Genomic DNA, 27,490 nt, shown 5'->3' with positions numbered 1-27,490 from the left:
TTTAGATGACAGAAAACCAGCAGTGCCCAAGAAATAGTTAGCTAGGATGCTTAACCATAAAATTAAGTCCATTTCAGCTGTCTCTTATCCTTGGTTGCCTTTGGAGGGTTGTATACGAGTTTGGGTTCTTATTTCTTGGCTTATAACAAGATCAGCTCTTTTGAGGACAGAGGCTTGGATGTTGAAGAGTGGTGCAAAAGATCGATCTAAGAAGTGTGTGTAGAGGGGGCCCGCCATGAGAGAGCCCGACAAAGAGCATCTTTTAATGCATGGGTTTGCACTCGCGGGTCATACGAGTGTCTTTCTTTCAGTTTCAGAATCAGCAAACTCTCCAGCGCTCCTGTAATACTGGCGCTTTCTGCGTGCTTGTCAGCGCCTCTTAAGCGTCTTTTACTCTCATTCCTCCGACCCCCCTCCCCCAAAACACTCTGGATTATCCAGTCAAACTATGATTCCTTCATCATTCTTTCACTTATGTGTATATATATATATATATTTATATTTATATTGGTATTACATCGACATTCAGTTTTGATTCTTTTAAAGAATGTACTTAGGCTTGAGGCAGATTGATCATCCTGTTAATTTAGACAGGCTTAAGTCAAGGTGCGCGCCCGGCCAGTTCCAATTAACTCTTACTGATCCCCAAAAGGGATATATAGCACCTTGTGGCAGCAATGGCCCTACCCCATAAGATGTTGCTGATCAGTAACGTTAATGACAGTTAACGATCGATTGCAGATCGCTATGGTTCACTACATAAAAAATATATATATAATGTCTCTTAGGGTGAAGTACACAAGAGTATGTACGTAGATCATTTGGAAACAAATGATATGTTTCCAAAATAGCGACGATCGGGATCATATTATATATATATATATATATTGAAACAATTTTACAATAATCGGCTTTGCCAAATTTGAATTTTAAATCATATAGAAAACTAGAAATTAAAAAAATAAATCTCAATCTATATTTTTAATAAAATAATACTATGCTCATGATTTTGGCTGATTGTAAAACAGTTGTGCGTATACGTATTATTATTCTTAATCCCAATGCCTACGTTGACGAATATTAATGCTTAATTGCCTTTGTGGCTCGCGGGGCAACACACGACTGGAGGGGATATATATATATATATAATTAAATGTGCATATATAATCGCTCAAGAAATGTGGATATGTAATGATAACAATTTGTTTAATAATTATAGAAAAATTATACTCATCATTGAACTGATCTACACCGTACATATGTTTTTATTTTTTATCTTTTTATTTTTTTCCTTAGTAAGAATATAATATAGTTTAGGGATAATGAGTATAAGAACTCAATTAATTTAATAGGAATAAAAAAATTAAAACAAATGCAATGTGTAGTATAGACAGCTAGATAGCAAATTTCATAATTATAAGAGTGGAGTCTACTATTAAAAAATTAGTTTTTTTATGTAGATCCCGTATTTACTTATTTTTAAAAAAAATTATATGACACTTGTATACTTTACAATTATAAATATCATTTCTTGTTATTATAAACTGAATCAATTCAATTCAAAGAATGCAATTTTGGCCCCCTTAAAGCATTGACATGCATCGGTTTATTTATATGCAAATGCAAACACATATTTATATAATTAGACCATTAAATTGACTACATTGAATTATGCATGTGAAAATATTTCCATAGCTATGATTCTATAAACAGTGTCAATACATGTTTGTAGATGCACTATTTATTATTCAAATGCTATTTTATTAATTTTTCTCTCTCCTCCCACTCTCTGATCTCTCTCTCAAGTCTAAACACTTTCCTCTTCTTCCTCTCTCAATAACACAACACAACCTTCACCTTCACCTTTACCTTCATTCTATTATAATATATTATATATTTTTTATCATTTTATTATATTTTTAATATAATATATAGATAAATTTTATTTTTTATTATTATATTTGTATTATTAATTTCAAATGTATGAAGTGGATGCCAATGATAAAATATATATAAAAAAATTAATTTTAAGAAAAAAATTAATAATAATAATAAAATAGTATTTAATTATTATGTTAACTCAAAAATATATAATTTAATGCTGGAGTTTTTCTGAAATAAAATCTCAAGTATATAATTTTGTATTTGGATTTGTTCTTAGAGTGCTAGGTAGTACAGTAGTACGTCCTTGGATGGCCCGTTGTGTACTGAATTTTAATTCACCAGTATTACATATGGAAAATGATAAAGGTTATTATCTTTCTACTATTTATTTACTATTTTTTTAGTATTTATTTTTTTTAATTTTTAATTTTACTTAATATTTAAATAAGTAACTATTAATAAATTTATATTTTTTTAATTTTTTTTAATGTTTAAAGATGTTAAAAAATATTTAAAGAAAAATATAATAAAAATAAATAAATTTTTTTAATACTTTATAAGTAATAAATATGGTAATATAGTAGTAACTAACCCCATCACTACCCATTACAAATTAAAGGCGACGACAAGGTCATGACTGACTGACTGACTGACCTAGATTCAGTAGCTCTTCCCGCCCCTTTGGTCATGTACGCTCCGTATACCATCATGAACTGCCCTAGCTACCGACCGATAGCCAACGAGAATTTCACCTGGTCATGACCATATATAATACTAACCTAGCTAGGGCAACCCAATCCAATATATATACACATCAAGTTCAGATCATGAATAGACCCGAAAAAGGCGGGGGGACAAACACGTGTCTCTTTGCCTTACAAAAGCATCTTGTGGACCATAACGCTATGGTTTTAGACTTCAAGAGATAAAGATGGATCAATTTGTAGACAAAAGTGGAGCATGTGGGGCATCTAGAAAATTGAAGCACGCACTTGATCTACCTTGCTCTCTCTGTCCTTCTCGTACGTTGATCATGTCCCAGTTTCTGTTTCGCTTAAATTAACCAACCACCACTGTACGTAAACACGTTTATCATGTGTTTCCTACGTACGTTGTTAAAACCTGTTTGATCTACTGTTTTCTCTTCATTAATAGTTTTGCTTTGTAAATTACCAAGCGATCATAGATAAGCTGGTTGTACGTGGTCCTAAGGTTACAGCAAGGCAGATTTTTCATATGTTGTTAAAAGTTCTTCAGTAGTGTTATAATTAATTAAACAATTCTAAGAGTTGTTGCAAACATGCATTGAATATATAGCTCGTTTATGAGTTTTTGGAACAGAGCATTTGTACATATCTAAGATATCTTTAAACACAGAATCGTGGATCTTAGATGTGAAAAAAAAAATAAATAAATAACGAGGTAAAGAGAGAGGGGAGGGGGGGGAAGGTTGATGAGATTTGAGACTTATCGAGCGTAGAAAACATTGTGACCATATTTGTAAGATCGAAGCAGGAGAAGTGTGGTTTATAAGCTGAAGATCAAATGAGCTTGGAGATTGTAATTTGGACCCATGCGAAGTTAAGAAAGCTTAAAAAATTAATTTCCTCTCGCTCGATCTGATATATATGCAAGAAAGAGAGAGAACGTGGAGCGTTGACAGATCAACAAAGGAGAGAGAGAGATATGTGGGGACCCATCCACCGCCCATGAGCACGCAGTCTTACCGAAACCAAACCCATCTCTGATTTATTTTGTCAATCTAACCCTAACCCAACACTATCCCCGAGAAGAAGATCAGAACCCCAAACTTATCCTTTTCCTCTTCATCTCTCCCAAAACTCTCAACAAGACCACCAGGAGAAACTAAAGTCACACGTACAAAAGCTCCCCTAAAAGATGGTAAGTTCCGCTGATAATTCGGTGGATGACACCAAAAATCCACTCATTCTCTCCTTTCCGTTGAAGGCTAGTAATACTTAGTTCATTAAACTAGATAAAGAAACAAGAAAGCAAGCAACACATACAGCGAGAAAAGGGTAACACCCAGAAGTCATCTTATTGTTTATTACCTTGTGCTCCCACTTTCTTTGTTCTTCTTTTAAAATTGTAGAACCTTTACTCCTTGGTCTTTCCATTTCTTGGTCTAATTATGCTTGGTTTCTATCTAGATTAAGGAAGTGAGCGTTTTGAGATAAGAACAGAAGGTAGAAAGTACTCAAAAACTAATGGATCCAGTTGCAGCACATGGCCATTCTCTTCCCCCTCCTTTCCACACAAGAGATCTTCATCTACACCACCATCAACAACAGCAATTTCATCACCAACAACAACAAAATTCAGAAGATGAGCAAAGCGGAAGCAGTGGCCTAAACCGGCCCCAGAAACGAGATCGTGATGAAAATAACAGCAGCAGCAACAATAACATCAATACCAGTGAAGGCAACGAACTCGTCATGGCCCCAGGAGAAGGAGAGATGACAAGGAGACCCCGTGGAAGACCAGCCGGATCCAAGAACAAGCCCAAGCCACCGATCATCATCACACGCGACAGCGCCAATGCTCTTCGCACCCATGTAATGGAAATCGGTGATGGGTGTGATATTGTTGAGAGTGTCGCTACCTTCGCAAGGAGACGCCAGAGAGGGGTCTGCATAATGAGTGGGACCGGCACAGTGACTAATGTAACACTCAGGCAGCCGGCCTCACCCGGTGCAATCGTGACTTTACACGGTCGGTTCGAGATCTTATCTCTAGCCGGGTCGTTCTTACCACCACCAGCACCACCTGCTGCGACAGGATTGACTATATATTTAGCAGGAGGACAAGGACAGGTGGTGGGGGGTAGTGTTGTTGGAACGCTAATTGCATCTGGGCCGGTTGTGGTCATGGCAGCCTCCTTTAGTAACGCTGCATATGAAAGGCTTCCTCTAGAAGAGGAGGAAACTCAGGTGCCAATGCAAGATGGTACAATTGGGTCCCCAGGTGCGGTTGGTCAGCAGCAGCAGCTTTTGGGAGATGCCAATGCGCCTCTCTTTCAAGGCTTACCGCCTAATCTTCTCAACTCCGTTCAATTGCCAGCTGAGGCATACTGGGCAACTGGTCGCCCTCCATACTGAAGTGTCATTGAAGGCCCTACCAGGTTTTTCACTTTCACATTGATCAGATTCAGCTTTACAAAGATATCACCAACGTTGTAGCTAGGAATGTTTGGTTGTCGAGCATTGCAGGTCTTTATTGTTTCTTCTGTTTAGTTTTTGACTCGCAATTGATGAACAGATTATGTGTTTACATGACTGAAGAACTTTAAATTCATGGATTCCTGGAGTGAGTTTGATGCTATGAAATAGCAGCTGCAGTTTGTTTAGTGTAGTAGAAAAAATAGAAGCACAAGAAAAAGAGCAGCCAGGAAAATGTAGTAGCTATTATCTCGATCTCATTCTCACCCAAGTACTCACTTGCATCTAGCTACAATTACAATTGTCCCCTCACACACTGAGTAGCCGCTCAATTACAAAAGTCCCTTCGATCCGCTAGAGAAAGTTCCCCAAGTTATCGATCACTTGTCCGATACATATATAATCCACTTCTCTAGGACTACTATTTTATGCCAAAAAAAAAGGACTACTACATATTTTATGCAGCATTTAGCGAGAAAGAGAAAGGTATTATATTACAATATGTGCGCTTTTGTAGCCTCATTATTATGAATGATATATCTGCTGAGATACCGATAAGAACAAAGGAGGGTTCATTGAACCCGAAGGTTTCAATGGGGGTGACATTGCCAGACTGTTTACGAGAAGGAAATGAGGTATGGGCATAGAGTTTACACATAAAAGTTTCTTTCTTTCTAGAGAGTTGTAATGAGGGGTTTCCGATATATGGGAACATGAAAATATTAGGGTGCTGGTTTACACGTGCACTGTTCTGATCAAGCTCCTTTTCGAGGCAAATAACACCACCAAAACACTTCTATTACAAGGCAGGCAACACCAACCACGACGACAAAGTGCCCTCGAGCGTTATACTCTCTCTCTCTCTCTCTCTCTGGTTTAGGGAATCGGGGATGGGCTAAGTTTAAATCTTCGAAGTTTAAATGGTTCAAGCGGAAGCCCGTTCAGATTCTCTGCATGTATTGAAACTCCCTTTTGAAAACAATATTGCTATATTCTTTTTCTTCAAATGCTTGCTCTTACAGCCATAAAAAACGTATCCATTCATCTTTGAACAGATCTCTACATTCAACTATTGCTTCTGTTGCACAATCAAGTTTTATTACCTTTTTCTCTCGATGGATTTTGTGTATATAGAGATCAGTTTCTGGATCAAGTCAATTATCATGCTTCGTTCTAGTACTACTGTATAAGTGAGGCATTTTTTTCGGTTTTACCTTTGCGCTCGGTTTGGTTCCCAGCGGCCTCTTCTTTGTTGTTAATTAATGTTTTTGTCGCTGTTGCGTATCACAGCCTGTAGATCTCTTCTTCGTTCAGAATAATCTCATTATTGGATTTTTTTTCCCCGTGTTATACTGGTTTACTTTAGTACTACAGCTCATATTGGTTCTACTCTTTTAGAATCAAATTCTTTTGCAAGTGCATGTTCTTGCTTCACAAAATCAAAGAAATCATCAATTACATGAGTATGTTCTCCCCTTTGTGAATGAAGGCGGCCGGCATGATCTTCTCCTTGAGTACATGTAGGCAACAGCGTGATATTCTTCTGGAATGGCACAATTGGTGATTGCAATATCAGTGGCATGATCTTCAGGATCAATTGCAGAATCTATCAATCGAGATTCCTTCATGATGCTTAGCATGAAACAAGTTCCAAATCTTAAATGAACATTGAATCTAGAAATCGCTTGTCTTTGATTGTTACTTATCTTGGGGAGAGCACAGAAATCACACGTATTTGCCTCTTAACCTTTTTTTTTTTTTTTTTTTTTTAATTATTATTATTATTATTATTTTTTAATTATTATTATTATTATTATTATTATTATTTTTTATTTTTTTATTATTATTTTTTTTTTTATGGCGCATTTGATTGACCATAAAGTTTTGCAGGATGGTGACCATACCATAACGACAAATAGAGAAGCTCCATTCAAGCATATGTAAAAAATTGTAGGGATCATATATATATATATAGAGAGAGAGAGAGAGAGAGAGAGAGAGAAGACAAGTTTGTACATATCCTCACAGATTAAAAAAGGAAAAAAATTCACCAAGTTTCTTCTCGATCGATGATCCCCGGCCTCTTTTGAACAATATCTATCAAAGACGAACACAAAGTGGATTTTGCTCTATACCCCAGTATGAAGTACTACTACTTTAAAATGGATGTCCATATAATTAAGGCACGAATTGTGCCGGTCTGGAACACATGTCGGTGCCATGGGCTTTGACTTCCCCCCTTAACCGAAAAAGAAACTAGGAAAGTACCTGTTTCAGACTGAGTTCGTAGTCTCCCATAAAGACTTCTAGTAATTATAAAAAGATTCCCGTTATAGATTTCCACTGTTCTATTATTACGAGAATAGGGTCTCCTTCTAATTTCACTACATCTCAAGTGAGTAGGAATTATCATCCATGAGTCGAGGTAACATCAGTCGAATTAGACACTCCTGATCATTCAGTTGATTAAGTGTATACCATTACGGACTGCATATTCCTGTTTTTTTTTTTTTTTTAACAAATTGAAATTAAGAACCCAATTATGTCTCTAACATCCCTTTTTTTTTTTAACAAAATGAAATTAAGAATCCAATTATGTCTCTAACATCAACGTCTCTGGAATTAACATAGTAAAGAATAAAAGGCGTATAACTTTGTTTACATTAGAATACCAATACGAATATCATAATTCTCAGGAGTGAACCACAGTTCCATTATCCACACAGAACTTATCATGGCAGAAATTGAAGTGGGATCTCACAGAAGATAAATTTTAGAGAATCGGTGAAAGAAATGTGGATAAAATGTTGTTATTCAAAGAAAATCAAGCATATCTAGCCAGAATAAATCAGTATGTGCTCCTTGAATGACTATCCGATCACATCTTAATAGAACAAGAAGATCATTTTCTTTTTTAAAGAAAAAAAATCCTAATTATTTCATTTACAAATCGAATTTACATGCTATATAAGTACTAGCTAACATAGATGGTCACGCCTGGGTGATACACTTCTAATAAGCATGCCCTACTAAGTAGAGGTATCGTGTGTAATCAACTTCATAGGAAAACAATCAAAGCATGCCCTACTAATAAACAAAACTTTGGCAAATACAGCTGGAAGTATCAAACTCACAGCATCCTGCTTGTCACCTTGAGAAAGATCAATCCTTGAGTTGGATCGGTTGTCTATCTATGCACACTTCAGCTGCCTCAGTTATTTCACAAGTTTGCCAATGATTAATTCATAGACGCCTCATTTCAGCTTGGAAAGCAGGGCAGGAAGTTAAAGTTCGATGTGCAAGAGTCCTTATGTCCTCCCGAGAACAGTCCCGTGAGATACGAACCAGCTCCCACAAGGCACCTCCGCTGATCATGTCTTTTGCATTTGCTTCTGAAATGTAATCCAAGACTTCTCAGAAAACATTCTATGGGAACTCAAATCTTGTTCAAAGACAAGAAAAGAGAAACATACCATGTTGTGCTAGATGACAGAGTGCAAGCTCAATATGACGCCTGATTGGTGAGGCTTCATTGTTAGCATTCTGTACAATCCATGGAAGTGCACCATCCTCAATCAGAAGAGACCTTCCAGTCTTGGTTCCTAAACCATAACGAAACAGTTAAAACTTGTGGAAAGGGATGAAAAGGATGATTTAAGTACACGTGGTTCATAAAAACTAACAGGTACCATTTTTGTGCAATTTCATCAAATGGTACAAGAAAACTTATCGAGTAATTCTTAAGAATAAAGACAAATCTATTGTTTGTCAGTGTATCACATGACAAGCAAAGCAGAAACTAGAACACGAGGAATCTTTACAAGCTTTTCACCTTGCATAGATGCTCTTGACTCGCATTTCGCAAAATTCGCTATTCCACGAGCAACTTGTGCAAGAACATCAGGATGTCTGCATCTGACCATTCCTAGCAATGCTTTGATACCTCCTTCACCCCTTAGTTTCATCTGTAACTTATCTGGATGATGCAGTAGCATTTACTTGTTAGTGACTGTAAGCCACCAATGTAATTGAAATGAACTTTTCATTGAGTAATTGGACCACTATCACATCCCAAAGGAACAAGCTAGCCCCCTTGTTTACATTCAACAATCCCATGATGTCCCTCACAGAAAGATGGCTCTACCCATAGTTACAACATGAAACGCCCAATCTAAATTTCATTCTCTTTTTAAGAAGAACCTCAGAAGACTTCCAAGCTATGATCGGATGAGTAATAAAATTAGGCAAGCAGAACACAACAGTGACTGGATACATTTTAATGGTTAGGTGAAGCTAATTTTCTAAATATACAGAGCCCATCATCAATGACCAAATTTAAGGAAAATGCATCAATATTATCCTCATAGCATGAAAAAGAAAAGGGAAACAAAAATGAATAATTTGAGTATGTCCACATTTTGTAGCAGGAAGAAGCAGTTACCTTCTCTATGTCAACAAGAATATATTAGGCACCGTATTAGTTGAATTATGAAAGAATGTTAGGCACCGTAAGAATGTTAGGCACCGTTTATTGTATATAGCTGACTTTCCATGTATAGTATTCGGTGGTATAGTCTATATAATAAAGAGAAAACTCAAGGCCAATTTATTCGGACCAAGAAATTGTCATGGTATCAGAGCTTTCTTAAAATTTTCTTGTGTTTCGGTCTAGTAGTGTGATCTTACAGAAATTGTTTTCTTACAGAAATTTTATTGTGTTTCGGTCTGTTCTGTGTCTTTCGGCACTCTGTGAGTTGTCTTTCTGCAGGTCCCTCTCCTCTCGGTTTCTCTCTTCTATTTCGTGTTCTGCAGGTCCCTCGGTTCTTGGCACTCTGTTCTTGGCTTCGTGTTCTCCTCTTTGCGTTGGATCCACTCGGTTCTGCAGAATCATCATCTACCCGGTCTCTCTTCTCTCCTCTCAGTTTCTCTCGGTCTCATTTCCACTCCTCTCGGCAGGTTCTCGGCAAATCATCATCCACTCGGTCTCTCTTCTCTCCTCTTGGTTTCACTTAAACCCACCTATTCTCACCTATTCTGACATACGTTATTCTCTCCTCTCAGAATAGCTGACCGACTCACCTATTCTCACTCAAAAGTCAAGCCTCGGTCAATCATTCCAACAAAGCATCTGTTATTTTCAAACCCCAACAAAGCATCTGTTTCTAGGATTGTGATATCATACATTTTAATATATATATATATTGGAAGCACTGAATATATATATATATAAAGAAGAGGGTATTGGATTTAGTATACTTTTTTGTTTGTGTATTGGGGAAGGGGTCAGCCTTTTGACTTCTTGGGGTCTGAAACGAATCTTTCAGCTTTCTACGAATCTTATTTCTGTTGGCCAATTAGTTGATAATAATTGTGCTGTTAATTTTTCTGGTAATGGTTGTGTTGTGCAGGACCAGGTAACGGGGGAGCCGATCGCGAAGGGACCTAAAGTGGGGCGCTTGTTTCCACTATTTTTGTCTGTTCCCGATTTTTGTCCAGTTTCTTCTATTAAGTCTTTTGCTTGTAATAATGTTTTAGATCTTAGTATGGTATGGCATCGTCGTTTAGGTCATCCTCATACTCAAATCTTATCTCATGTATTGAACTCTAGTTTACTTGGTAATAAAAATCGTTCTTCTTTATCTCTTGAATGTGATTCTTGCAAACTTGGTAAAAGCAAAACTCTTCCCTTCCCTTTGCATGCTAGTAGAGCATCTCACTGCTTTGATCTTATTCATAGTGATGTTTGGGGACCTTCTCCTGTTTCTTCACATGAAAAGTTTAAATACTATGTGACTTTTATTGATGATCATAGCAGATTTACTTGGGTTTACTTTCTTCGCTCTAAATCTGAGGTCTTTCGTATTTTTACTGAATTTTTAGCGTATGTTGACAATCAATTTTCTGCTTCTATTAAAACATTACGCACAGATTCCGGTGGTGAATATTTGTCTACTGAGTTTCAAACATTCTTGGCTTCTAAGGGTATTATTCATCAACGTTCATGTCCCTCTACTCCTCAACAAAATGGAGTAGCCGAACGCAAAAATCGTCATCTCCTTGATGTGGTACGTACTCTCTTGTTAGAATCTTCTGTTCCATCCATGTTTTGGGTCGAGGCTCGGAAAACAGCTACTTATTTGATTAATCGTTTGCCTTCTCAAGTCTTAAATATGAAGTCTCCCTATTTTCGCTTATTTGCTACGCAACCTAATTATGATAACCTTCGTACATTTGGTTGTGTATGTTTTGTGCATTTAACTCCTCATGAGCGACATAAATTATCTGCTCAATCTATCCGTTGTGTGTGTTAACACACAAATCAACACCCTGATTTGTGTGTTATGATCATACTTTACGTCGTACACGGGTTTCTAGAATTGTTATTTTCTTTGAAAATCAACATTTCTTTCCTGTGTCTTCTGTGTCATCCTCTTCTACTGTGATTCTCCCCTCCTTTGAACAGTCATTCTCAGATCATCATCCCGTCAGTTCTCGCTTTAGACCAGGTTTTGTGTATACGAGACGCTCCCGTCCACAGTCTCTTCCGGTGGCTCCACCAATATCTGCTCCTACCATGCTCCAGGACCAATCAGTTGCAACACCCTCAGAGCACTTGGCACGTCGCTCTTCTCGAGTGTCAGTACCTCCGGATAGGTATGGATGGTTTGCTTCTGCTCTTACTGCTACATTATCCAATTTTGATATTCCCACATGCTACTCACATGCTGTCAAGCAAGATTGTTGGCGACAAGCTATGCAAGAAGAAATTGCTGCTTTAGAGGCCAATCACACCTGGGACATTGAGCCATGTCCTCCTACCATTGTTCCTCTGGGTTGCAAATGGGTTTATTCAGTCAAAGTACAATCTGATGGACGTTTGGAACGTTACAAAGCTCGACTTGTTGCACTTGGGAATAATCAAGAATATGGTGTCAATTATGAAGAGACCTTTGCTCCTGTGGCTAAAATGACTACTGTTCGTCTGATTCTAGCTCTTGCTGCTTCCAATGATTGGCCACTACATCAGATGGATGTTAAGAATGCTTTCCTTCATGGTGATCTTAAAGAGTGTATTTACATGAAGCCACCCCAGGGATTGTTCACCTCTCCGACTTCACATGTGTGTAAGCTTCGTCGCTCTCTTTATGGTCTCAAGCAAGCTCCAAGGGCCTGATTTGATAAATTCCGCACAACTTTATTACAATTTTCATTCAAACAAAGCAAGTATGATACTTCATTGTTTCTTCGGAAATCAGACATGGGTATTGTTATTCTTTTGGTTTATGTTGATGATATTGTGATCACTGGTTCCGATTCTGTCTTACTCGGCCAGCTCAAAACTCATCTCTTAGAGTCCTTTCATATGAAAGATCTTGGATCTCTCACATATTTTCTTGGTCTTGAGGTGCATCGTAGTCCTTCTGGTATTTCACTCAATCAACATAAGTCTGCTAGTGACTTGGTCGCTACAGCTGGCCTACAGGAGGCTACTTCTGTTGATACACCTATGGAATTAAATGTCAAGCTTCGCAAAGAGGAGGGTGACTTACTTGTTGATCCCAGTTTATATCGAAAGTTGGTGGGTAGCCTTGTTTATCTCACCATTACTAGACCAGACATTTCTTTTGCTGTACAGCAAGTTAGTCAATTTCTTCAGACTCCTCGTCATCTTCATTTGGCTGCTGTTCGTAAGATCATACGCTATGTTCAGGGCACTTCTGCCCGTGGTTTTATTCTTCCCGACTAGCAACTCTACTCGTCTTGCCGCTTATAGCGATGCTGATTGGGCTGGTTGTGCGGATACACATCGCTCTATCACTGGTTAGTGTGTGTTCTTAGGTAATGCATTGATCTCTTGGAAGAGTAAGAAGCAAGACAGAGTTTCTAAGTCATCTACGGAATCTGAATACCGGGCAATGTCTTTAGCTTGTTCTGAAATTATTTGGCTTCGAGGTATGCTTGCTGAGCTAGATTTTTCAGAGACTGATCCCACACCTCTACATGCCGATAATACAAGTGCTATTCAGATCACAGCCAATCCTGTCTATCATGAGCGCACGAAGCATATTGAAGTCGATTGTCACTCTATCCGTGAAGCATTTGAAGCTCGTGTTATCACTCTTCCACATATTTCTACTGAACTACAAATTGCTGATATCTTCACCAAAGCTCTCACTCGTCATCGACATTACTTCCTAAGTAACAAATTGATGCTTGTTGATTTATGGGCATCAATTTGAGGGGGACTGTCAACAAGAATATATTAGGCACCGTATTAGTTGAATTATGAAAGAATGTTAGGCACCGTAAGAATGTTAGGCACCGTTTATTGTATATAGCTGACTTTCCATGTATAGTATTCGGTGGTATAGTCTATATAATAAAGAGAAAACTCAAGGCCAATTTATTCGGACCAAGAAATTGTCACTCTATTTCAACCGATTTTCAAATAAAGCTATCTTTGATTCTTTGCTTCTGACCTTAATGAAACATATATATATAGCTGATCTCATGTATCCATAAACTAAGTTCTTTTAAATAGTTATCTAATTTGCTTCATTTTCCAGCACAATCCATTAACCTCGATCCAATATAAAAATTTGAACTTGTGACATCTCCTTCATACCTTGTCGCCCAATCTAACAAATTTTTCCATAAATCCACATTAGAAGAGTTTAGATAGTTTACCATTCCCACAAAGATTTGCAATGGCTCCAGCAACCATCCGAAGCGTTTGAGGATCCTCAGCATTGGCTGCTGTTATCGACAACAGACCAATACCCCCTTGACCCATGATGAGCTCCTGATTGGTTTCTGATATGACACAAAAGGTTGCACATATGAGGAAAATCATGACCAAAACAAATAATACTATCAGCCAAGAGTGGTATATATTCATAGTAATGTACTTGAAAAGTTTACCGTTCATCGCAAGATTGGCAATTGCACCTGCTGCCACTCTATGTATGGTCTCGTTTTCAGAGCTCCTGAGAAGCATCAACAAGGAAGTAAGACCACCAGCTTCTACAATCTTTTCCTGATTTGTTTCTGCATATTGGATGGAATAGGGAAAGCTTTATCATTGCTGGCAAAAGCAACATTGTAGCAAATTTTAAGTGCTATAGTGATAACCATATGTACAGAAAGAGAACTTGGTTCAATACAAAACAATATGATACACAATGTCAAGCATGTATTATGATTGAGAAAAGCTACTGAGCAGCCGGTTCATTAAAGCACATCGCAAACGATTGCCAGCCTGGCTTATAATTATTTTTTTCTCTCTACCCTCCGCTTCAGTTTGGTTCCCCATGCCAATCTATGAAACAGATAATTTATCCTGACTTTTTAGTAAAAAGCTTGCAGATTTCTTCCAAAAAAAAAAAAAAAAAACTCAAATCTCTTGGAAATTTATTTGCAAAAAAGAAATTAACAATAAAAAATCATCTCAGATAATAAATTGCATGAAAACAAGTAGAATTATAACTCTGCTCCGTATTTGAAACATTTGAAATCGAAACTCACCACCTCTCTGCAACTTCCAATGAAATGAACCAATCTTCACAATTGGCCATGAAAGTAGAACAAAATCAACTAAGAATTCCGTCTCCAAAGAACCCCTTCAGAAGGGGGAAAGATTCCCACAGAGGGGAGAGATTCGAACGAAGGATAAAGGCTGTCAATCCACCACTATCACTGTTGCTACTTAAGTCTGCTACCACAAACAGCAGTGGTAGCAACAATAATACCAACAGAGACCAATACCTCAGACACCTCAACATGCTTTCCCACAAGATCTCTAACCCATCATCAAAAAATCCTCTACTAATCTTGCCAATCAAAGTCAAATCATAATCACCCTCAATCACAGCATCACAACAGCCACAGGTCTAGCAGCAGCTGCTGCAACATCAGCTGTCGGTGTACAATATCAACAAGAACAACTTCAGGGACATGGTCCAGAAGCTCACAGGCTCACCAGTACACGTGTTTCTTGACACCGCAACCTATTCAAGTACCCAAGCCTCATAGCTCCCAACTCCATCATATTCGCCCTCCATGGCTCCACCCCTTACGCATGTTTGCAATCAGCCCCCTCCCTTGCTAGACAGTGTCGACCCCCATGTAGAGAGAGAGAGAGAGAGAGAGAGAGAGAGAGAGAGAGAGAGAGAAGCAGTATGGGTGGGGAAGAGTTTTGTGAGAAACTGAGAGACAGATCTACAAAGTAATCACATCTATTTAGTTTGTCCTTGAAGGCAGAGCTGGGGAGCAGAACGGGAGGGAACCGTTATGGGACTCAAACCGAGTTTGCAACGTAACAGGGTGTGCGGTTGCTTTAATGAACCAGCTGCTAAGTAGCTTTTCTCATTATGATTTGAAAGAACAAAGTTCTACTTCAATTTTAGCAAAGCACCATAAACAAAGTCAAAATGTACGATAAAAATCACCTTCCTGAACTTTTTCCTTCCAATAGATCACAAAGGAAAATCACCCCTAAACCTCCCATAACACTTCACGTTCCAAAGAGGAACCTCTGCTGAAGAACAGACCCTAAATTCAATTGAAACAAGAAAATACAGACTCGAATAAAATTATAACAAAGGAGAACCCGGCCTTCCCTCGCTTACTGATATCAACACCTAGTCCACCTGCTATAACACCCGTCTTCATTAACGACTGCAACGGATAAATTTTTCTACCTTCCCAAGAATTGTTTTTATCTTTTATCTCTGTGTCCCAATTCAACCCTTTTTTTTGTGGGCACTAGATGTCCAGGAACAGTGTCCCGATTAATCCCGAGCGTGCACAAGCCCTCAACAAGGAGTTTCCCACAAGTGTACCTCAGGTAATTCAAGGATCAAATCCCCCAGTTTGATGACCCCTAGAGATTGTTTGCACCCAATGGGATTCAAATCTTGGACCTTGGAGGGAGCATACCACCAAGACCAAGGCCTTTACCACTTGAGCCCCCTAAGGGTTCAATTCAACTCATAGTTATAAGCATTACATTTACACAAAAATTTATCACCTTAACCAGTTAAACCAAGAACTTGCACATTGTTGGCACCAATACTTATTCTTTTTATTGGTAAACAAATTTTTATTGATCAAAAGAGTAGGTAATAGCCCAAGTATACAGGACATATACAAGAGCAACGCCTAGGCGTGCTAGTATAGTGATACAAGGAAATTTCCTTGTTGGCACCAATGCAACCAGAATTCCACCGATGACCAAATGACAATAACAACAACAATACCCACAATGCAATTTCTAGGGTTGTAAACAAACTGGGCTATGGGATACTTAGGCTTTGGCATGATAAGTGAAAAACAGCTTGGGCCTGACCCAAAGCTTAAATCAATTTTTGAATGGTTACTTTGATGGAACAAGGTTCAAAGAGCTGCTTAATGTGTTTGACATTGTCTTGGCTAGCTAATAACTAAAGTCAAACAAGCTTCCACTGGAGCTCAAGCTTATTTTAGTTTGAAATCGATGACTTTATAGGTAGTTTGTCTTTCTATATCTCAAAATTAGTATAACTCAACCTTAGCTTGCAAGCTTATAAAATTCTGGACGTTGTGCTTGCTTTTTCCACACATTTCACTGAAATGAAGAATGAATAAACCTGGAAAAATCATGCCAAACATTTCAAGACGATGACATCATTTTCTATAGAGACAAAGCCATTCATCTCCGTACTCAAGGGATTATGTCACCTGGGTCCTGAAGGGCAAAACCCAAGCAGCTCAAAAGCCCTAGACACTTTGCCATTGATTCCCCTAATGTGAGTCATCATTAAAAGTGTGGCTCTTCCTAGAAAAACCCATCTCAAGACTCAGAATTCTCAGAATAGTAGGGAAATGGCTCAGAATTCAAAATGTGTGTCCAAAAGAGATAAATCAACTCTACTCTACATGACGTGTTACAAACTCAGGTCTCAGCAACTAACCCATAGTCTCCCCATTTTAGTTGAATTGAAAACACTAAAGCCCAACAAAAGTAAAACACATTATATTGCCTACATTATGCAAGAACTAGAGAAATAAAAAAAACTATCAACTGAAAATGTGACAATAACGTAAGACCATATTGCTAGCATATTATGATAGCGGATGTCAGAATGATCAGGTGATAAATTAGAATATAATGCAAGGAAATGCAGGCACCTTCAGCAGCCAGATTTGCAACCACTTTCACAGCATGAATTCGCAAGTCAGAATCTTCTGATTCAAGCAATGACAAAATCTTCTGCAATCCCACTATGAGAATATTGAACTTTATCAGGAAGAAACACCAAGAAAGTAAACAGAGGAATGATTTCAAATGACAAATAGATGTCAGAACAGGCACTGAATTTACCTTGTTCAAAGAGTTTGGCTACTGAGGCCTTTTCCCCATTTCCCGGCTCTTGCTGTTGAAGTTTAACTTGAGAGAAGAGAGAATCTAGATCACCAGGAACTTTACCAGACCCACCTCTATCAAGTCTTCTTCTTGTCTACAGATCAGGTATTTAATTTATAACTCAAATTTAAAATGCTACTTTTGTAGACAGAGATATGTACCACAAACATACTCTAACTCCATGGAGAGAGAGTGAAAGAGGGTGAGAAAATGACACAAAATATCATGAGTAATTCCCAAAAATTGCAAGCTCTCATCATGAGAGTAAATCAGTCCAGAAAGTGTCAAGATAAGATTCATATTGCAATAGATTTTCAAAAAGATCAAAATGAAATCACTCTCTGTTGTCTGTAGATACCCCAAATAGCTTAAGTAATCAGCTTGCACTAGACTTTCAATACACTATGCTTAGGCCCCCAACCAACAATTAGCAATAGGAAATTGTCGTTGCTTTGTTTCAATTCAAAATTTCCTTTACAGGCCCCCTAATCTTCTGCTCATGAATGACAGCAAAATTAAGATATGGCTTGCTGTTGCCCAGCAGCCCAGGCTTTCAAAATCAAGGAAACCATGGTATGGAAGGCTCAAAGTGTCTGCCCACCATGCTGGTTGCCCAAAACCACCTTGTTTTGCTTAATGCAATCACTGCAGTGGTTGGCTTGAGCCTTGAATGCATGGTGCACCAAGGAACAAAAACCAAGAACATGCTTTAAATAGCACATCTTAAACATAGTTCGCGATTTATCTCAAACTATTACTTGGAATAGAGAAGAAATATTCTTCCTCAAGTACTAAGATTTTAAATCCCACCTTCTGCAGGAATTGAGGTGCCGTAGGAGCTAAGAATCCCAACACTGACTCAATGAAACCCAACTTTAAAAAAATCTTCAAAAGTTTTACATTCAGAGTCCAATTAATATACAATGAACAAAACCTACAAGATTTATGATCCGTGATCACATAACCCAAGTATTAAAGGATTTCTGGCAAGACTATCTTATCAACCCATGCTTCATTTCTACCAGATGAGTGAACAAGGCAAGGACTACGATACAAAATTCCAAGAGAGGACGTCAATGGATATCATCCAGACAGAAAGTTAAATTCAAACTAAGCCACAGCCTTGTAAGTTCCTAATAAAGCATACCTCATCAGCTTCAGAACTTATTTGAAGCAACTGACTATGCAGTATTGCTATTTCTCCTTCAAGTTTCTCTTTCTGGAGTGCCTCATCTTCCAGCATCTTACGAAGTTTTATGATCTCTGAGTTCCCTGATGCCTATCATACCAAAAGTAGCATTCTACGTAAGATTAAGATACCAAAGATTGGGGAAACAGGGAGAGAGGATGACAACCATAGACAAAGCTGAGAAAATAATTGCTTAGAGATACATAAAACTTACCTCTGACCTTTTCCATTGAGCTAGTTGACTTTTAAGACTATTAACTTCCTCTTCAGCGGCCTTCCTAAGAAGACTTTCTTTTTGAAGTAGTTTTTTCAGCTCAGAAACTTCCTCAACAGCAGAGATCTTGGAACTCTGAACCAATTTGAAAATGGAGGAATATCTTAAGAGAAGGTTTCACATGTGCACCATTTATTGGGAAAAAAGGACCAAAAGGATCAACCATTCGCCTTTGTGAATTACAGAATTTAACACTCACGATTTGGAAGACCCCACAGAAATGGACAAGTAAGGCTAATTCAAACTGTTAAAGAGCATTCTGTCACAAAGCACAATTCAGCATAGGCTACAATTTTAAGACTGCTCATATTCCAAAACCATACTATGCCCCTTTTTGCCTTCAACAAGTGATCCCCTCAACCATCCCATCCTTCTACCATAAACCTTCATAAGCCTCTCCATACACTGCAAGTCTCCATAACTGATAGTTTGAAACTCTGGAGCTCATTTTTGTAATAAAATGATGCTAAATTTAATGGGACTACCGCACCTTAATGCAGCATACTAAAAAAATAATGATGTGCAAACCTTATCAATTTAGTTATGAGGCCTTTGTTTGACTTGATTAACAGTTAAAATGCAGAAAGCAAACATCTTCAAGATATGTAAGAGCCATATAATGCATAATCTCTATATGCAGTTCAAATAAAGTTTCAGTTTCAGCTATTCTACAAAATTTCCAACTCGTGGACTCATGTTGAACCCTAAAATCATTTTTTTCATCAAGGGAAATGAAACTTGGGGCAAATTGCAGCTAGCAAAAAGGTCAAAAAGGATAAGGAAGATAAAATATTATTGATCAAAGAAAGGATAAGGAAGACATATCCTGGTGTGAAGGGGAAGAGACAAAAATTGTAAGACGTGTTATATGCGCCATTTTTGGCTTCTAAGATGATTATATCTAGCATATAACACCAAAAACTAAACTAGACAATGAAAATAGCATTAGTAAAAATACCATGCATGTACATACAGTTTTTTCAATGATAAATGACAAGATATTGAGTTTAATATAATATTGCCTCTGTGTTAGATGTCAAAGCAGAGCAATCGTCCTCACTTCGAACTGGAACTTTTTCAAAGCCATGTTTTTGCTGATTCTTCACCAATTGCTCTTCAAGTTTCTTTATTGATTCCATATAGTCTCTCTGATATTTTACTCTTTCCTCCTTCAAAAAGAAAAGGCATACATGAATTTCAATACGCAATTGGAAAACCATGATAGTTGCTAAATGAAGTTCAAGTGGCAATTAAACTCATAGATAGCACAAAGTTTCCACTTACAACAACTATTCCCATTAAGAGATTTAAAAATCTCTGGAAGTAAATAGTTTAGCTTTCTCAAAGCTACAAAATCATGTCAAAATCCAACAGCTTTCTTGAGGGAACAGAATAGATACACATATAATTGAAAATAAATATGACTTTTAAAGAGGCCACTGCGCATTTGTCTTTAGAGAAGCACCCAGAGATACCAATGACAATGCCTACAGTTATCCCCTCATACTTAAGATACAAACCAAGGTACCAGGACAAGCTATTGCATGTAAATCTCAGTAATCTCAAGTGGATTAGAACATCAAGATATAACACAATATATACATATTCCACCACAAGCTACAATCATGTAACAAAGACCCTCCCTCCCTCCGACGTGTATCCACACGTGCATTTTGCAGATGTTAGCACAGATGAGATTGAAGATATAGATAAGTAAATTAAGTGATTACCTCCAGTGCATCTTCGTAGTTTCTTTCGACCTCAGAAATACGATTTTGCGCTTCTGTAGTTATTCTTTCAATTTCATTCTCAAAAGCTTTCTGCTGCCTCTCATGTTCTGAAATAAGTTTGTCTAATTGTATGTCTAGCCCTCTAGATAAGCTTTTGTAATCAAATTCCTCCTTTAATTTCAGCATATTTTCCACCTTCATTGCCTATGAGATAATAATACATTAGCAACTTCAAACGATACAATAAAGCATCAAGTCAACACAAACATTATGTGGTCTGAAGTCCCCCATGACTGATTTCTACCCTGAACCACACAATTGAGGTCCCAGCACACAGGAACATCATCCAGAATATGCTAGTGGTCTGTTATAATGATGTCCATAGAAAAGTGAACTAGTAAGAATAGAATTTTAGAATGTGAAGAGGAAAAAGCACTGATTTTGGAACCCACCCTCTGTCCGAACATTATGGTACTTGCTGTCTCTCCCCGATGACGTGGGGATGGACCAATAGTAATAACCAGCGAAGTTCTTGCTGTGCCTGTTAAAATTATTCGATTTTAGGTCATATATATAGCAATACCAAATTATGTACCGAATGGTACTTCATAGAATTGGGAGAGGAAAAAAAAAAAGCATACTGGGCATTTGCATGGTACAATGGCACTGCCAAAGATGGAATAATCCGCCAAAAGAAAAAGGTTCCCCGAAACTGTATGTGCAGTCGTAGGAATAAATCATCATTTTTTTTATCAATCTCATGCCCTAAACAAAGTTTCTCAAGTATAATGATTACATATATTTTTGGGTATGTTATAATAATTACATATTGAGCTAGTGAATCCAGTCTTAAGTGATTTGGTACATAGAAGAATCAGCAAGAACTGATGACTCAGAGACCTTCATCCAAGAATCTGTAACAACATTTTGAACCTCTAGAGATCAGCCACATCTCATTCAGTCATTTAATTTCTACAAATCTTAAGGAAGGAAACGTGTCCCAAAATCATTTGCTCAAGAATTTAGTTCACCCAAAACACAAAAGGAAAAAAAACTCCGTATACATGTAATCGTACCGCCAAATGAATCCTTAAGCAATCTTGTAAGCTTTGAATCACGAACAGGAACATGCACACTATTCTCAGCCAGTGCATTAATGCACTTTCCCAATGCACTCAAGGAGAGATTAATAGATTTGGCTTCCTCTAGTGTGTGTCCCTCGCTTCCTGCCACAGAATATATTTATCGAAAAAAAGAACTTCAAAATGTGATAGATTGGTTAACACATAGAGAGACACCCCCCCCCCCCCCCCCAAAAAAAAATAAAAAATAAAAAAGAAAGAAGCAAAAGGAATTAATTTGTTCTGTGTGATTCATTTCCCAGAATCCATAAATATGACATACACCACTGGCTGAAAAAAGTAAGTTGAAAATCTTACAAGAGAACTTTCTCCACAACAAAGCACAGGTGCAAACTCACACAGAATATAAATCATATTCAGCAACTTGGAACAACGAATACTATATTTAGTTCTCCTATGTATACTTCCAGCGTACTTGGGTAGCATTCCCTGCTTTTTAAATAAAATGCTTTTTCTAAAAGCTCTATAATAAAATTTGGCTGACCAAAAGATTACCTTGAAAGCAAAATATTGAATTATAAATATTAGCTTGTCAAAGATATATACAAAAACGTGACACTTGCAAGCCATGTCATCGTGAGCAATCCCCACTATAAACTAAGGGAGAGCGAAAACTACCCAGTATAAAGATACAGATTGTAACATCATCTAGCAAAAATTTAAGAACCATAAGGAAGCTGTTATTTCATGAATGAAGAATAGGAACATAAAACAAACAACAATAAAGAAGTGCCAAGTTATTAGAAGGGAAGGGCACTAGTCAAGTCCTCTTGTTGCGCTCACATACCTGACTTATCAATACGCTCTGAACCAGCAAGATCAACCACAACTAGTTTTCCCTTCCGAACAATGGCAGGCCTTAACGTTTTCATGTGGAGGTTGCTACCCTTTTCACTTGAAAGAGCTGAATGTTTTCCCTTGACCGACCTCTTTACATGTACCTGCAGTATTAGAGTTCTCTGTTAATGCTCAATTAATATAGTAGAAGATTTTTCATATGAGTGTCAATAAGCTCCAAGAAATCTCAAGAGCATAAGCATCACAAAACAAGCAAAGTGCATTTATCCACCATCAATATAGCATGACTACGAGAAGATTCTGTATTCAATTTTGTGTTTGCAGCAAAGCGGTGAGCTTCCCCTAATCGTAGCAGTTCTACAAAACTTTTCTGGTCCCTGATTTCCACTAGGTTAGCCCCAGGCAGTGAAACATCGCCAGTCTTGGAGTCTTCCACAATAGGAATGTTATCGTTAGCAGGATCAAGAAGGTCCTGTATAGTCTCCATATAAAGCTGCATGTATATGTAACCAAAATGTTAAGCATGAACTTCTAATAGTGTTGGCAGAATTTTTAATGTATACTTCAGCACATGAGATACATTTAAAATGATAATGAAGTCAAACATCGATAAACTAGAAAATAAAAATTAAACAACAACCTGAAGATATGAGACAGAGATAGAATCGGTCTCCAAAGAAACATCTGCAAGAATATCCTCCATAGCACGCACCATTATTCCACGAGCAGCTGTGTCTTCCTCTCCAAGTCGTCCAAGAGTATACGTTTTACCAGTACCAGTCTGCCCATATGCCATGATGGTCCCATTGTAACCATCCAGGACACTCTAACACAAAAAGGAATGTTACATGGAGGAGTTACAAAGAGAGGAAAAAAAAAAAAAAAAGGAACAAGAAACAAACTTATTCAAATTCATAATGAAGAATATAACACAGCTCCAGCATACTTTCCCGGCTACGAGGCATATGACAGGTGAAAACAAAAGTACTTTAAAAACAAGAAGCACTAGAAAGGCAAGCAGTTGATAACAATTGCTGGTTTCATATGCATAATTCTAATAAGTGAATAATAATTTTAGATGTAAGGAACAACAAACACAACATTTAGGTAAAAAGAAAAAAGGACACTCAACTCGATAATACCTTCAGGTGCTTCTAACTTGACCCTTCACTTAATCAGAAGTCTACATGATCCAGTAGTTTTTTCCTCATTTCTCTACAACATTCTTTACTCTTGGCTTTTAAAATTTTTTTTTTTTTTTTTTTTTTTTTCTCAGCTTGGATTTCTCAAATCCAAAATATGCAATATGATATTCAAAATTCAAAACCAGATTTCAAATGCATATAAGATTAATGGCAGTCCATCACACGTAATGCACACCTCAACAACGGGCTTTGCCACGACTTCATAAACACGTTTTTGGGATGCAAACTCAGTGAGCACTTCATCAAACTCATAAGTGTCCGAGTCCCAATTGTTCTTTCGAAGTTTTAACCTTTTAAGCTGAAAAGGATCACACAAAATACGAATTACTGTGCCATAAACAGGTAATGAAACCACATAGAATAAGTATTAATATCAGTTGAGGAGTACCTCTGGCTGTAATTCCACACAATCAGCAAAGTCGGCATCTGCCACCAATTCCTCTGTATTACGTGGTCGCAATCTCACAGCAACTCGAACTCTTCCAGGAACTACTCTCAATATAGAAAATATGTAATGAATAATAAAAAGTCTGTCTGACGAAATTAAAAAAAAAAACACAGTTTCTTCAAATAGGAAATCTTACTAGCCAATCTTTTTTAACAGTAACAAAGAGAAAAAGGCATAATATCTTTTCCTTACCAGGACCGACCTCTTACTCACCTAACCTCAGAGCTCTTCCTTTTTTTTTTTTTTGTTTTGATAAGTAAAATGAAAGTTTTATTGATACGAAATGAAGTAGGCGAAGTAACCCGAGAGCTCTAAAAGGACGCAGAGGGTATAAATGAACAATAAACCAATCAAAAAAATTATCTTTTAATTGTAGTAATTCTTCATTGATAAGCGCAAAGAAAGTAGATGATCGCAAAATCCAATTAAAAATAACGGTAGACATAATGCCGAGAATTTAACAAATTTTTGTTTTATCCCAGTCCATCAATAACTTATTAACAAGTAAAGGACTTTCGTCCATAACTGCTCAGAAGGTAATCAATACTCGGAAGATTAACTACAATTAGAATTCAATCTTCGGTCCCATCTGCTTAGTATCTAGAAAGTACTTTCCTAATACAATTTTGCTTTCAAAAACAAGAGAATTAACTCGAAATGCAAAACCCGTAATGCCAGTACCTCCCGTTGAATTGTGCACAAGTCACATTTTTTAGATACAAAACCTATACGCACCCAAACAAGAGAATTGGTAGCCCAAGATCTCAATCACCAAGAACAAGAATTTCAAATTTTTCAAGCAGCAAAGATAGAAAAAACCGCAAAAACTCACCTCCAGCATCGTCTTTGGCGGCACCGATAGAGCCAGTGCTGCTCCGGCGGAGCCCAGAAGAAGACAAAGGCTTGGACTTGACAGAGGTCTTGGGGTTCGAGTTCATAGAGAAAGGCCTATCCACCTTCAGAGAATTCCTGTGAGTCCCATTTCTGTAACTACCACCACCTGAAGTGGCCATTGTCAACGAGAACTAGTAAAGCTTCAAATTGGGTCTTCCTACTCGGACCATTGAAGAATAGCTCCTGCTTGGTTGTACAGTGGAAAAAAAATGTAGCGCAAAAATGAAAATTTTCTTGAGAAAATGAAGAATATGAGAGAGAGACCCAACAAGACCCAAGTGTGAAGTCTAAGTTGGAAAAGGTAGATTTTAGTGGAAGGTGGACCTAAATCGTGTAGGATGTGACTCAGAGAAAACCGGACTTTGCTTTGATTTGCTTCCTCAGTTGAAGCGTGGAGGGGAAGGGCAGAGAGACAGAGACGAGACTCCAAGAATATTTGACTATTTCTGATATTACTAAAAAAAGGGGGCCTTTTTTCCCATCTCCTTTCTTTTTTCTGACGTGAAAGTACTTACTGGCCATTGCAGATTTACAATTTGTTCACTTTTCTTTAGGGTAGAGCTGGAAATTGGAAATTTTTTTTGGTTCACGGTTTACCGTCGCAAGCAGTGGGGTTTCATGGTGTCAGAACGTGGCTTCGCGTTTAATTCCAACTTCCAAGTGTCCAACTGCCGAGTTTGTTGAGTTAATTCTTGAACCGTGTAAACTGTACAGAGACACCATGTATTGATGGATTTACACGTGACATATATGAAACCTAACCTGGGGAAAAAAAAAAAAACATCTACGACCTCGTCACCTTAAAAATAACAATAATTATTGAGCTTGTACTTAGTTTATGAACCTTTTATTTTTGACAATTTTAATTATAATTTTTAATTATTGTAAAGAATTCTTTTCTTTTGATCCAAACATCCTATTCTCACAATTCACTTGAAAATCTTACAATCCATTGATCTCTATCATGATCATTGTCGACAATACAGAAGAGGCTAACAAGGAACGTCCATTCAATTGATTGGATATTTGATGCAATAAACTCGTGACTACTGTTTCAGTGCAGTATGGGTAAAGGATAATAGCACATATATGTAGCTCATATTATTCTTTATCACTCGTCATCAACTGTATTAACTACCATTGTTAAAACCACACCAAGATATGATCAGACAACCTTGAGCGATGTTTGGGCGAAGTTCAGAAGCTAGACGGGCAGTCTTATCTCTTTGAGACGTACACAGCATTAAAAGGAGGTTTGAATATTGAGTTAACTGAAATAAATCGATATGAAAATTTAAAAGTTAAATAAAATATTATTAAAATATTATTTTTTTAAAATTTTAAAAAATTAAATTATTTATTATATTTTATATAGAAATTTAAGAAAATTGTAATAATTAAAAAAATCAGATAAAATATTTTTTATATCAAAGCTAAGGATTAATTCAAAATCGGGAGGAATCGTAAAAGAGTATGGAGAGAGAGAGAGAGAGAGAGAGAGAGAGAGAGAGAGAGAGAGAGAGAGAGCTGTTGCATAGAGAAGAACTAAAGTGATTAAAGATGGATGGAGTAGTACTCATTGTGCTCGGAATCTATTATTGTTAACTGACAGAAATATTTGAATTCAAATTACTATGGAGCCAAAGATAACCTAAGCTCTCCTACGTACCATTTTAAGTTAAGATAAAGCTAGGAAGATGGAAAAGGAAAGAGCGAGAAATATAGGAGATTATAAATTAACGTGGTTAATTCAATTATATATAATAGTTTGTGTCCATAATGGAAAGCCCCACACGGCTATATATTTCTTATTCACGTCAGTCACAAGATGGCTTGGATCGGAAGAAAATATATATTCACTCGTGATTTTATGTTAAGGTTATATATACTTAATGAGAAATGATATATAGTTGCAGTCGTAAATGTATAAGTTTCATATAATTATTTTGAAAAAAATAAATAAATATGAGACCAATAAGAAAAAAATTAATTTTTTAATAGTAGATCCTACTTTTTTCCAGAGCAACTATACGACATTTGTCCATTCTACGACTGTATGTAACATTACTCGTGTATATATACATATAAGTTGCAGATGATAAGAATCATATTATTATATTAATTCAAATAATTCCAATAAGAGTATAATTCATGCAATATCCAATCTCAAATTTCCACATAACACTACAAGAAAAATGAGTTTTTATGATCAATTTATTACAACAAAAAGACTATTTTAGTTGTGGTTGCAAATAGTATTTTTGTTACAATAAATTAATTACAAAAACTCATTTTTCTTGTAATGTAATATGTAATTTGCCTCAAAGTATGCCCGTTTAGAAAG

The 27,490-nt window shown here is 37.1% G+C and overlaps 2 protein-coding genes across 5 annotated transcripts; one reads left to right on the top strand and one right to left on the bottom strand.

The window, feature by feature from the left end:
- The first annotated feature begins 3,633 nt into the window (after nucleotides 1-3,633).
- On the top strand, nucleotides 3,634-5,231 carry LOC122280894 (AT-hook motif nuclear-localized protein 26). Of its 2 annotated transcripts, none has more exons than XM_043091998.1 (2): nucleotides 3,634-3,786; nucleotides 4,056-5,231. In XM_043091998.1, the coding sequence occupies exon 2, from the start codon at nucleotides 4,113-4,115 to the stop codon at nucleotides 5,001-5,003; it is 891 nt and encodes a 296-aa protein (XP_042947932.1). In that variant the 5' UTR covers nucleotides 3,634-3,786; nucleotides 4,056-4,112; the 3' UTR covers nucleotides 5,004-5,231. The 2 variants fall into 2 exon arrangements, with proteins under 2 accessions (XP_042947932.1, XP_042947933.1); XM_043091999.1 differs by having other exon boundaries at nucleotides 3,644-3,923.
- Nucleotides 5,232-7,898: 2,667 nt separating this feature from the next.
- On the bottom strand, nucleotides 7,899-25,630 carry LOC122281331 (kinesin-like protein KIN-UA). Of its 3 annotated transcripts, XM_043092728.1 has the most exons (20): nucleotides 25,085-25,621; nucleotides 24,193-24,293; nucleotides 23,980-24,102; nucleotides 23,240-23,425; nucleotides 22,871-23,092; nucleotides 22,589-22,742; nucleotides 21,736-21,885; nucleotides 21,112-21,200; nucleotides 20,964-21,023; nucleotides 20,660-20,863; nucleotides 19,952-20,098; nucleotides 18,870-19,004; nucleotides 18,614-18,745; nucleotides 17,425-17,560; nucleotides 17,232-17,324; nucleotides 13,986-14,111; nucleotides 13,752-13,877; nucleotides 8,896-9,039; nucleotides 8,537-8,665; nucleotides 7,899-8,455 (listed from the first exon to the last, which is right to left on the bottom strand). In XM_043092728.1, exons 1-20 carry the CDS (start codon nucleotides 25,263-25,265, stop codon nucleotides 8,307-8,309), a joined length of 2,787 nt encoding a protein of 928 aa, XP_042948662.1. In that variant the 5' UTR covers nucleotides 25,266-25,621; the 3' UTR covers nucleotides 7,899-8,306. The 3 variants fall into 3 exon arrangements, with proteins under 3 accessions (XP_042948662.1, XP_042948663.1, XP_042948664.1); XM_043092729.1 differs by lacking the exon at nucleotides 20,964-21,023 and having other exon boundaries at nucleotides 25,085-25,616; XM_043092730.1 differs by lacking the exons at nucleotides 7,899-8,455; nucleotides 8,537-8,665; nucleotides 8,896-9,039 and adding an exon at nucleotides 12,948-13,309 and having other exon boundaries at nucleotides 25,085-25,630.
- Between the last annotated feature and the right edge of the window lie 1,860 nt (nucleotides 25,631-27,490).

Source organism: Carya illinoinensis, chromosome 11 (genome assembly GCF_018687715.1).
Source record: "Carya illinoinensis cultivar Pawnee chromosome 11, C.illinoinensisPawnee_v1, whole genome shotgun sequence".
Taxonomy (NCBI): Eukaryota; Viridiplantae; Streptophyta; class Magnoliopsida; order Fagales; family Juglandaceae; genus Carya; species Carya illinoinensis.
This window is presented reverse-complemented; position numbering and strand designations above follow the sequence as displayed.